This window comes from Podarcis melisellensis, assembly GCF_964234715.1.
Source record: "Podarcis melisellensis genome assembly, chromosome: 9".
Taxonomy (NCBI): domain Eukaryota; kingdom Metazoa; phylum Chordata; class Lepidosauria; order Squamata; family Lacertidae; genus Podarcis; species Podarcis melisellensis.
The window spans coordinates 23941416-23953637 of NC_138541.1; the positions used below are offsets into that span (position 1 = coordinate 23941416).

General features: G+C 40.8%; 1 protein-coding gene across 1 annotated transcript in view; it reads right to left on the reverse strand.

Annotated features, from left to right (window-relative positions):
• The window catches only part of COL25A1 (collagen type XXV alpha 1 chain), a 317071-nt gene that overhangs the window by 167550 nt on the left and 137299 nt on the right, over positions 1-12222 (reverse strand). The window contains exon 3 of the mRNA XM_081925055.1: positions 10605-10649. Coding sequence (XP_081781181.1) covers positions 10605-10649 — 45 coding nt within the window. The remainder of the gene's footprint in view (positions 1-10604; positions 10650-12222) is intronic.

Consider the following 12222-nt stretch of genomic DNA (forward strand, 5'->3'; position numbering starts at 1 on the left):
TTTTCTGTTGTTCATGAAAAGGGCTGCTGTGCTGCATTGCACCCTCATCACTGGAGTTCAAAGTAATTGATTTCAGGTTGTGCATCTGGAACAGGCTACAACATATTTCTCACTGCGGATCTGAAATTATCCAAATAACTCAAAATGGCATGACTGTGCCCCTGTTTTCCGTTTTATGGGAGAGCTCCTTTGAAAGGCACAGCAGGACCACAATCACAGACAGTTCACCACCACTGCCAGCATGTGAACTCTATTCCAGCAACAGGGCTGTCTTGCTTCAATTTAAGAAGCAAACCAGTTTTCTATTCCTCTTTGTACCTATGCCAGGCACTGGTGGTTTAGAGCAAGATCAAATTGCTAGGTACTGAAATGGTTGCTGAAAGCAAGTAAGTCAGCATCTCACAAAAGTATACTTCTTGTTGACATTCATCTGTCTCGAGAGACAATCTCCAGGAGTGAAGTCCAACTGCTGCACCCTGGGGCACAAGCCTGGGCAATGTGTATGTAGGTCCAGGGCTGCCAGGACAACAAGAACCCCTCTTGCTGATGTGGTCCAAAGGAAAGCAGAGCGATATATTGGGCACAAGCTTGGCTGCAGGAGTTGCCAGGAGGAGGTGTACAAGGCACCACCCAACCATCTTAGGTACTTCACTGTGAATTTGTGTTGGGTCTACTCCTTAGCTGTTTCTTCTCCCAAAGACAAGGCAGCAGAGGTTTAGGATCAGAGTTTCCTTCTCCTTTTCCTTCCCATGTTGATGAGCACCATCTGACCCTCACTTTCCTCTACAGCACATGCAGAAACTGCCTTCTTGACTGTTGGACCCACTATGGGTCTTGTTCACTCAATCCGACAGAGCCTTTCTTAGCGTGCAGGAGAAGTCACCAAGGGTTTGAAACCCATCGACCACCCTGACAATGAGCTTGTGTCCACACTCACCTATTTTCTATAGATGACCAATACAACACTGGGCATTTCAGTTTACTATAGCAGTCAGGAGAAAAAGAGGTGCAGATCATTACTGCTAAGACTTGGGTACACCTGCAGAAGATAACCTTCATCTGTGGCAAAATTGTGCTGTGTATTCAAGGAGGATGGCAAAAGTCTTTACAAGACTTATTAAGGCATTTTTTTTTAGCCATGTGAGCTCCTAATTTTTAAAGGGATCAGAGGAAATTTCAATGCTCAAATGTGCATCCGTCACATCTCCCTAACCCTACACATGACCAGCATCAGGGGGCTTCATGTAGTAGAGTTTCCAAAGGGATGGAAACTTTTCCACTGACCTCTTTATCATTTATTTATTAACCAGCAAGGTATCAGCATCAAAGCTAACCCTGTGCATTCCCATGGGTACTGAACATCTGAACAGGGCTATAGTTTAAGGTTTTCTAGATGATACATGGTGGATACATACCACAAGATATTTGGGCAATAAGAATGAGCTTAAAAAACTGGATCCCAGATTAAAAGTGCACACATAACTGAGTCTTCTTCCAAAGTAGCATTTGCCAGTGCCTTTCCAGTTTGTCTGCATCCAATAATTCTTTCCTACAAAAACTTGTTCAAATAATCATAATTCACTGCAAAAACTATATCTAGAAATGTTTGCGTGAAACCGGTGAAATTGCAAAAACACTTCCATTAAATACTCCAAATTTCCTTATTAACTCCTCCACAATATTAAAATTGTTTGCACAACTGCAATTTTCACTTAAGTCCACATTAACATTGTGTGTGTGTGTGTGGCATAATTTTGATTGTTAACTTGATAAAGGCTATGTTATTAGCCAATCCTAGCTAGTGATGTCTCCATCAGTCCTGCAGTTTCTAAAATAAGCTATGATAAAATCTTTATGTAAAAGACCAGTGTTTTAATAAATTGCCAAATCACACATTTGAGTGCTGCCTTGATAAAAAAGTTACTTATTTGAAATCCAGACTCTTGCCTCCCCTAAATCCACCTCAAACACCAGAAGCTTTCCAACTCTCTAACTACATTTTAAGCTTATTTATACCCACTGTGGAATAAAAAAACCAACATATGCTTTTAATCATATCTGGGAAAGCATGATAGAAATACCAGATCACACTTTACACACGTGAAACACAAAAATTCAAAATAAGTGCTCTTCTATCACATTGAGCATGGAGGAAAAGCTCTGGATAATTGATCTACACAGCTGGAAGTAGAAATGCTTAGGTCATTTCCTATTTAGGGATATGCTGTGGAATGGCTAATGGGTTAGACTACCTGAAGGAAACCACAGCCAATTAGTTCCATTCAAATGGGACCTTTTAAATAATTTCTATTAAACCCCAGTCTTGCACTAAAGCATTGATTAGGAATATATTCAGAGGGTATGCTGGTGAAAGATATTAAAACTTACAAATGACCACAGCTGTCTGCAACATGCTCTAATCCACCCATTCACACTCACCTATGAAAAGTTTAAATGATTGCTCTAATTCTCTGAAAAATCTGCAAGCTGAAATAATCCTGGTAACTGCCAATCAGGAGACACGATACGTGTGTTAAATGAAAACATACCCCTGAACATGACCCTTAATTTTTGAAACGCTAAGACATACTTTACAGCTGTTCAGCAGTATGCGCAGCAGTATGCGCAGAAGCAGATAGAGCACATTGCTTTGCAGTTTCATTCATTTGGTAACTTCAGTCCAAATGACTATTGGTAGGAAAGGCTCTTGCCTCAAACCAAGAAGCACAGCTTGTCAGGCCATTGGCTTGACTCCAAAAGCAACGTCTCAGATGCATACTCAATACTTTTTCTTGTGTAAGCTCTAATGCTGAAATCATTCTCATTCTCATACACACACAACCTACATTTACATGCATACACAGGATTAGGCTTTTAAGAAAAGTGGTCCAATGTAAATAAGATCATGAAGAAAAAGCAATTGCTTTTGCTTTCGGAACAAAGACCAAGCAACAATTGCCAGGATCCAGCTTTTCATAGTATCTATCTTTATTTCATTATGCTAGGAGTGCCTAACGCTAAGTCTGACACGGTAACTGATCTGTCAGTGGAAGTGCAACTCCATCCAAAGTACCGTATTTTTCGCCCCATAGGACGCACCGGCCCATAGGACGCACCTAGTTTTTTGGGGGGAAATAAAGAAAAAAAAATTATTTACCCCCCAGGTATGGGGCTGGGGCGGGGGAAGCCCGAGCTTCCCCCGACCCCAGCCCCCAGAACAGGCTGCTATCCGCGCAAATTCGCGCTGCTCTCCCACGGCTAGCAGAGCGCTGTGTGAAGCCCGAAGCTTGGGGTGTGCTGAGCTCAGCGCACCCCAAGCTTCTAGGTGCCAGCAAGCTCTCCACTAGCCGTGGGAGAGCTGCGTCTCCCACGGCTAGCGGATAGCTTCCTGAAGCCTGGAGAGCGAGAGGGGTCGGTGCGCACCGACCCCCCTCGCTCTCCAGGCTTCAGCGAAAGCCTGTATTCGCCCCATAGGACGCACACACATTTCCCCTTCATTTTTGGAGGGGAAAAAGTGCGTCCTATAGGGCAAAAAATACGGTAAGTCATTCCCCTAATTCCTGGCACCAGGAACTATCACTCTACATCACCTCCATCTTGTCAGGATTCAGCTTTATTTTATTGGCCCTCATTCATTACTGCCTCCGGGCATGGATTAAGCACCTGTAGTGCTTCATAAACATCCAGTGGAAAGGAAAGACCAAACTGGGTGCCATGAACATAATGGGGAGCCCACAGTACAAGCGTTAAGGAGCAAAACAAAAGCCCCCCGTTGCTACTTTCTAGAACCAGCCTGGCAGGATGGTGCAGAACTATCATAACTCAGTGCCTTCTATTCCTAACCCACAAATCTAGTTCAGAAAAAACACTATGGTTGATCAAAAACCTTCTGAGAGATCAATGAGAGTTAGCAGGATCATACCCCCATTCCTCTAATACAAGTAAAGTTATTTCAGTGCCAAAACTAAGCCTTAAATCAGATTGAAATGAATCTAGATAAGGCACATCCAAAGATGGCCAGTCATCTCTCTCTCAAGCACCTTGGTATATGTCACACTACTGAGTCCAAGGAGAGCCTCATGAGGAGAGATATATCAATGCCTCTCTAAGAGCAGCTAGCACAATCCCCTTCCTATAAGGAAACATTTTTCATTCTCCGAACCAACCTAGTCAATACCCACCAACTAGCTTTTATAAGCCACAATGGGCAAAGGTTGAGATTACATGAATATGTACAAGCATCTTCTTCTCTCTTCTTTAGGCCCCAATAACTGAAATGAATCCCAATTAAACAGGCTTGACGATGCCCCTGAAACCTTCATCAGACCTACAGACAGCACTGAACTAGTGGTCTTTCTCATTATAAGGCAGCTTCCTGTTTTTCACTTTTTAGAATCACGAAATCATGTCCAAAAAATACCTACATACAGGAGCAACTTGTCTGCAGACAAATTCCTTCCTGGGCCCAAATATGGTGACTAAACAATTCTACAGCAAAGGCAAATAAAAGCACTGCCCACTTACCAGTGGACAGAGACACCAGATAAACAGTGGGTGGGTGGGACAACCGCTTTGGACTGTGCCATGAGCCTTCAATGCAGTCATCTTTTATGCCCTATAAGTGGACTCAACCTAGAACAGGCATAATCAGGTCCACAAGAGGGATATCACATACCCCAATGGCCAATGGCTGGGCAGTTTACATTTCAAATTTATTGGTGGGCAACCCCACTAGCATTTTCTCCCCCTCCCCTGCCAATGGCCAAGACCATACTGATGTCAGCTGACCATGCAAGACCTCCAGCACCACAACATTGACACCCTAGCAGTGATGCCAGGCCGCAACTACTGCCCCCGTGAAAATTATGGTAAGCCATCTTTTTGTGTATGTCTTTCTGTCAAAAAGGGACATGTCACATACACAAAAGTATATATTTGGTTAGTGGTTCCATAACAGTCTTAATTATGATGGATGCATTATTTCATATATTTAAATTTCTCAGATAAAGTTGTAAACATGCAAATGGTACAGAAGTGGGTTATATATGCTGCTAAAAAAACTGCTATTCTAAGAGATTTTATGAATTTTCAAATACCACTGGAATTATCTTTGCTGGAGATGTGTAAAATTAAGTCACTTTTTTTTTGCAACTGTAGAACTGTAGATTTAGTATCCGAACAAATAGCATTTGAATGAAGAAAACTAATATACAAGATGGATGTACTTTAAGTAATGTTTTAAATTATGGTTTAAAAAATGATGTCGCCATTCTAGAATGTGAAAGTTCAATAAACAGAAATTCAAACAATTGCTATATTGTCTTCCATGTATATATCATGGAATTAGTCTTACTTGCTAGATCCTATGTAAAGATTTGCTAAGAGAAATATGGAAAATGTCTCATTCTGAATTCAGCAGAATACACCAGGGAAGGTTAAATTTCCTTATTCAGCCATAGAAAAGCACAAATATAGTTAAGAAAATAATGGTTTTGAAAGTGATACATGCATTCCATTAATATACAGTAGGACAGTTACCGGGTAGCCATTTCGCCCTGGTTGACCCTGGTTGAATGAAATGAAATGGAATGATACTCATTAGGAATACATACAATGATATGTGAGGCTACACACCTGCTTTGCACATTAACAGGAAATGTAACTTTGTATCACTACTGTCTCTTTTTACAATTATTTATATTCTCTTGCCCTGAAAAGTGCATTTATAGGAACAAACATGCCGTTTTAAATTCAGTATTTGTTTTTTCAGTCAAGGGTAGTAGAATATGCATGCTTACTTAGAAATAAATCCCACTGAATCCAAGGGGGCTTACAGTGTGCATAGGATTACAGCTGAGTTGCTCACGAGTAAGTAACACTGGTTTCAGTGGGATTCATGCATGCAATGGACTGATTGAAGGATTTCAGTTGCACCTAAAGTACAGTGGTACCTCGGTTTTCAAAGTTAATCCATTCCGGAAGACTGTTCGAGTTTTGAAATGTTCAAAAACCAAAACTCAATAGCAGACAGCTTGGCTTCAGGGTTTTGCACTCAGCGGAAGCTGCATTTCCCGTTTGACTTCCGAGGTGTGTTCGAAAACCAAAGCATTCGAGTTCCAAAACGTTCATCAACGGAGACATTCGAAAACCGAGGTACCACGGTATATCAAATTGCTCTTTCTATACTCAAGATCGCTTAAATGTATTTATGGTATTCAGGAACACTACTCATATATTTAAAGAGGTGCAAATTTCAAAAGCGAAAAGATACAAATTCATTTGTGATTTACTTTATGTGCTAAAATCAGTTATCTGTTTTGTTGTTTTGCTTAGCAGCTATAATCACATTCCTAAAGCATGGTGCTTTATTTATTTACTGGATTTATGTAATGCCTTTCTGCCAAGGCACCCAGGTTGGTGTACAATGTACACTATATAAAATGAAAACTGACAGAATTTTCTCATCACAGCTGATCAAATGTGTGTTCCCTGGCCTGGGTTCCCTTGCTTCTGTCTTCCCTCCGAGCATGTAGTCTCCCAGGGAAGGTGGAAAAGCAGTGTTTATATTTCTGAATGTATAAAAACCACACTCAGATTATATAATCCCATTTAAAAATCCAAGGTTGTATATAGGCAGCATAACAACACATGAAAATCCAAGACTTCACTTACTTTTATAATTGAAAAAAACTTTTCTATCACTCAATTAAAAATCCCTATTTTAGAATGTGTGTCATGTTAGAAGAAAGTCCCACTGAATTTCAAAGGGGCTTTCTCTCAAATAAGTGAACTTAAAACAGAGAGCCTTATTTTATAAACAGGAAATGTGAAAGAATCAAAGAAAGCTTATCTCTCTCCATCAAGATTCTATCTTCAAGACTATTACCAAACACTTCGGTGGTTTCACATGCATATGCAAAGCACCTGTGGTAGCCCAGGTTCAGCTAAATAGGACTGCAGCATGGACCAGGAGGTAGGATCAACCAAAGTCCATATATGTTATGGTTACCAGATTTTTTTCAATGAATCCGGGGACACTTTTTTTTTTAAGCTGAGTAGCAACAGGGATTCAGTAGTGGGGATGGTGAGGCAAAAGACCCTGGGGCCCAAGCACACATGCAAAGCCCTTCTTTCGCATGCTGTGAAACATAAATGTGCAGAGATTTTTAAAAACTGGGCCACAGTGCGCCACCCGCCCATGACTCCCAAGCTTTCCCCGATCTCCTGCCCCCTTCCTCCTTTGTTTTGACTTATCAGGGGAGGCTCACCAGTCACAGGTGAGTGGCTGTTGCCCAGGTTTTTTTAAAAAAAAACTCTGCACATTTTTGTTTCACAGGGTGCAAAAGAAGGGCTTTGCACCTTGCCTGGCAGAGAAACCATGCGCCTTGCGCCCCTCCCAGGCAACAACCACTCAACCGTGATTCCCGAGCCTTTGTCAAAACAAAGCGGGAAGGGGGCAGGAGATCTGTACCACTGGACGTCCCCGCTTCCCCTTTGGCAGTGGCAGCGGCAGCAGCAGTGAGCAGCTGCTGAAACCAGCCAGAGCCAACCAGGCTAGCTCCGGGCTGCTAAGGCTGCCAATGCCACATTTCCTGGGGGCAGATTTGCAAATCTGGGGACATTCCGAGGACAGAATTCTTCTGGGGACTGATTTGCAAATCCGGGGACTGTCCCTGGGAACCAGGGATGTCTGGTAACCCTAATATATGTGGTCTCCTTCACTGGATTTAGGTTGCAGCAGGTGCTTTGCAGATGGCAGAAAACCCAATAAGTCAAACAAACACTTTAGTTACACATCATGAACAATCATAAAGAACCAGCGATAAATGTGTCCTTTGTCTATAATGTGAGAACGGAAGGAAAATTTTTGCTGTGCCCAAATTTACCTATCTCTGCTTTTCTCTCTGCAGGGCAGAGCTTGAGCCAAAATCCCCCAGCTTTAAATAAGGATATGAATTAATGAAAAGGCCACTGAACAAGTGTTGTATGTTGAGAAGGAAGGATCTATCAGATGGAGCAGGAGGTTTCCAGATTCATGGTACTCTTTATCCAGAGGAAGGGGAACCAGTGGCTCTTGAGATATTGCTGGATTTCAACCCCCATCCGCTTTAGCGAGCATGGCTAATGTTAAGTATGATGGGAGTTGTAACTCAACAACAGTGGAGGGCCCCACCCCTTTCTTAATCATACAAAAACCCTACTGGAGTAAATTCTGACAAACAGAAGCTCCAGTTATAACAAAGCAATTCTCATTACTATTAACTGTCGTAAGAAAATAATAACAATTTTCACATGATCTACTGACTGCAAAACAACCTGATTTTACTTAGATATGACTAGTCATATTCCAAAGTTGAACCACTGGTCTCGTGTAAGGCTTGTTCACTCTTAATAGTATATATGTGTGGCCTGTTACATATGAAGAATGGGATACCAATGGACAAGATGGACTTTGTTCCTTTTCTTGCCACTGTTGCTGCTGCTCATTTCTCTACCATAAAAGTGAATTTCCAGGGCTGTTGGCAAAGTGTGATTTGGTTTCTCTGATCTCACCTTTTAATCACAGATTAAATTGGATGTATCTCAAAGCCCTTCAGCCACATGTGAGGTGTGTTGGAGAGGGGTTCCACTACAGAAAGGGAAGCCAGAAAGAGACGCCACCAGAAAAAACGTCAGCATATTACTTTCTGTTCTGTTCTAAAATATTCTAACCCTGAATTGCTAGAATGGGGTTGGTGGTAAGAGCATTCTTTTAGATGGAATGAGCTTTCCTCTATTGTCTGCTCAGCTTTCTAGCCTCTAAGTGTGTAGGATGGTAACAGCATCTTTTCAGCCACTAGTTTGGAAAGGCTTTCTTCTTGCCATTCTGTGTTGTGACTTAGCAGTTTTACTGTATATTGTTTTGCTTGCTTATTGATTTATGGCTTTTTATTGTACTCTGCTGTATATTTTGTTTTAATGTGCTCCTCACTGCATTGGGGGCTTTTTTGGCTGAAATGTAGTATACAAACAAATAGTAATAATAATAACCTGCTTCCAGCGTTCATGTATACTGTTCTGCTTCAAAATGTAAAAGGCAAAACCCAAAACAAGATAAAAAATAATATTGAAAAACCATTTGATGTTTATAACATGTTAATAACTGAGAATGTATTTAGGATGATACTTGGTACATTTAACATATTCATAATTTTTACCAGTTTTCAAAAGCACTTTCTGACTCATTCATGATAACCATAGATGATCCAATAGTATATCAGTTGTACTTACAGGAGGTCCTACGAAAAGAAAAGACAAGGAAAGAAAGACAAATATATGTAAGTTTTTGAAAACTTGAAAGGTATTCATATAGAGTGTCCATATAGATATTTTTTTTGATGAAAGTAGTGGCATTTTCATTCTTCTCACCCAGCATTAAAGATTATTATTTTGCTGCGAGTGCCAAGCCATCTCATGTACAAAATACTTTGTGTTCACAAGTACATCTCTGTCTACAGAATTTTTCTTAAACATGCAGTTCTGCAACCCTTGTACTCTGACTCATAGGAACTCCCTCCCTTTCTCCTCTTGGATTTAACCTTAACACCAAGGCAGAATTGCTTGAATCTACAGTTACTCCTTCTACTTTTCCTAAGACAGGCAAACTTTCTTTTATAATCAACTCCTTTCAAGGTCTACTTATAAAATGTTCCCCATTAAAAATGTCACACTTTATGAAGCAATATTAGCACATTTTTCCAATTATTTACACTCAGAAGCTTTTTGTACAAATGTTCTAGAGAACATGATCAGAGGTCTGCAAATCACATCTAATATTTCTTTCAGGAGCAGCTGTAGCCATCAAATCAATGACTTTTCATTAGCTTTTATGCTTCCCTTTTTCTTCCGACTCAAGTATGTTGCAAAGGGGGCACATAATAGCAACAGCTGTCCTTGAAGTTTGCTTTAAATATAGTCAGACTTTCATTTTTAACAATGTGATTTTATTGTGTAGTTAACTAAAGTAATTTCTTGTTGTTGTTAAATGATCCTAAAGAGAATTTTAAACTTACAAGGTCTTTTTCTAACAGAAATCAAATTAGTTTCATTTGTTAATAATGTCATGTGTTTATGACATTTAAAGGCTCCAAGGACTACTGAAATGCTATGCCAAATCACAGTGGTTTCATTTGATTTATGAGGATGAGCTGCCTAGGGCTCACACGCTTGTCCTCGTGTGGTATGGCTGTCAGTAAGCTGTTGAAAGCTTTGATTTCCATTTAAATGTAACGCAGTTTAATATCATCTGAAGCCTAAACTGTAGATATAGGTTGTTGAAAGAAGCCAGCTTCATAAACTATGGTTTGAAGTTAGCTTGTTGCAACAAACAACGGTTAAACCCTTTGTACAGAAAAATTTAAAAATAAGGTTGCTATATCTGTGTTATGTATTTGTTACACCTGTTTTGTTGTTACTGTTTTTATATTTTTAAGTCTCTTTGGAAAAAAATACTATAAAAAATTGCTTTTCATATATGAAACAGTATCAGCATGCCTTCACAAAATGAACCAGGTGATGCTGAAAACACACACACCAGAAGCATTACTTTTAAATCTGAAACATACCAATCTCTCCTCTTCTTCCTCGCTTGCCTCGTTTACCAGGAGGACCTGAAAAGCAAACAGTTCCCGATTTGTAATTGAGGAGTGCAATTGAAGTGGGTTAGTACATGCATGAAGTCAATGTGACACCCAGAATGGGATCAGTGACATCACGATCAGTGGCGTAGCGTGGGTTGTCAGCACCCAAGGCAAGGCAAGTAATTTGCGCCCCCTAACCCGTGGATTTGCACCCCCTAACCCGTGGATTTGCGCCCCCTAACCCCCAGATGTTGCGCCCGGTGCGGCCGGCCCCCCATGCACCCCCACGCTACGCCACTGATCACGATTCAACCACAAATGCCTCCAAATGGTCTTTCCAGAAAAATAATCTTCCTTGTCCCACCCTCAGCAGAAATGCCACAGAATTCATTGGCACTACATTGTACGGCTTGCCTTGCCTAGCACATCTAGTGCTATGCATGTTTACAGGGAGGTATGCCGTGCTCATTTCTAGGCAAGTGTGTAATGGATTGCAGCCTTAAACAATAACAAAACTATGAATGCCTCAGTGGTTTAAATAACAACAGAAGTGTCCAGCACATGTATAACATACTAGTAACAATGAAAATGTCTTGCTTGCAGCAGTGGTTAGTAAAAACTAGGGTTGCCATATGTCCGGAATTTCCTGGACACACCCAGGATTCAGCTGTCGTGCACTGTGTTCAGGCAGAAATCGCAAAAATACCCTGAAAATTCTGGACACATATAGCAACCCATGTCAGAAGTTTTTGGCTAATTCCAGAAAGATAGCTCAAAAACATCATAATTCTTTTGAGATTTTGCAATAAAAAAAGCTCAACAACTTAGTCAAAACAGAGTAACTCAGAACACCTGAAATAAAGCAGTCTTTGCTTGTTGCCTTACATGAAATCCAGAGCCACGATGCCATTATTAAGGCCTCTCCCAGTTACCTACACTGCACATTTCTGCACTGCACTGCACTGTCATCAAATATATGGTTAGATCTGAAATACTGACAGGCATTATGTTTTAACCTTTGAAATAAAGCGGGGATGAGGAACCTGTAGCCCTCCATAATGTTGTTGGACTCCCAACTCCCACCAGCCCTAATCAAAGTGGCCAATTATCAAGGATAATGGAAGTTGCAGTCTAGGGACATCTGTAGGGCTGGCTGGATTTTTCTGCACATTCTGGATGTGGCTGTGTGTTGGAATAGACAAATGTTGGAGGGAAAAACCTCAAATGTTTCAAGTCCTAGGCAAAAGTTGTAACATACTGAGGTCTGTTTCAGATTACCGGTAAAGATGGGCAGCATCTTAAACATTTTCTTCATTTTGTAATATATATTTTCCTGGCTGCTTGATGTAGCTAGGAACAGTAGCCCTAAGCTCATCTCAGCTGCCATGCCATCCCATAATATAATGCTTGAAGAACACTGAGTCTTAATGTAGCACCATTCCAGATGCATTGAAGAGAAAGAAAGATGGCAGTTCCCGGACTCCTTTAGACTTATAGACTTGCTTGCCTGTATCCTGCTGGACAGTGTTCTGGGACAATACAGTTGATGAAAACTTGTTTTCATAAATTAATCCTTAAACATTTAATTAACGTGCCATCACTA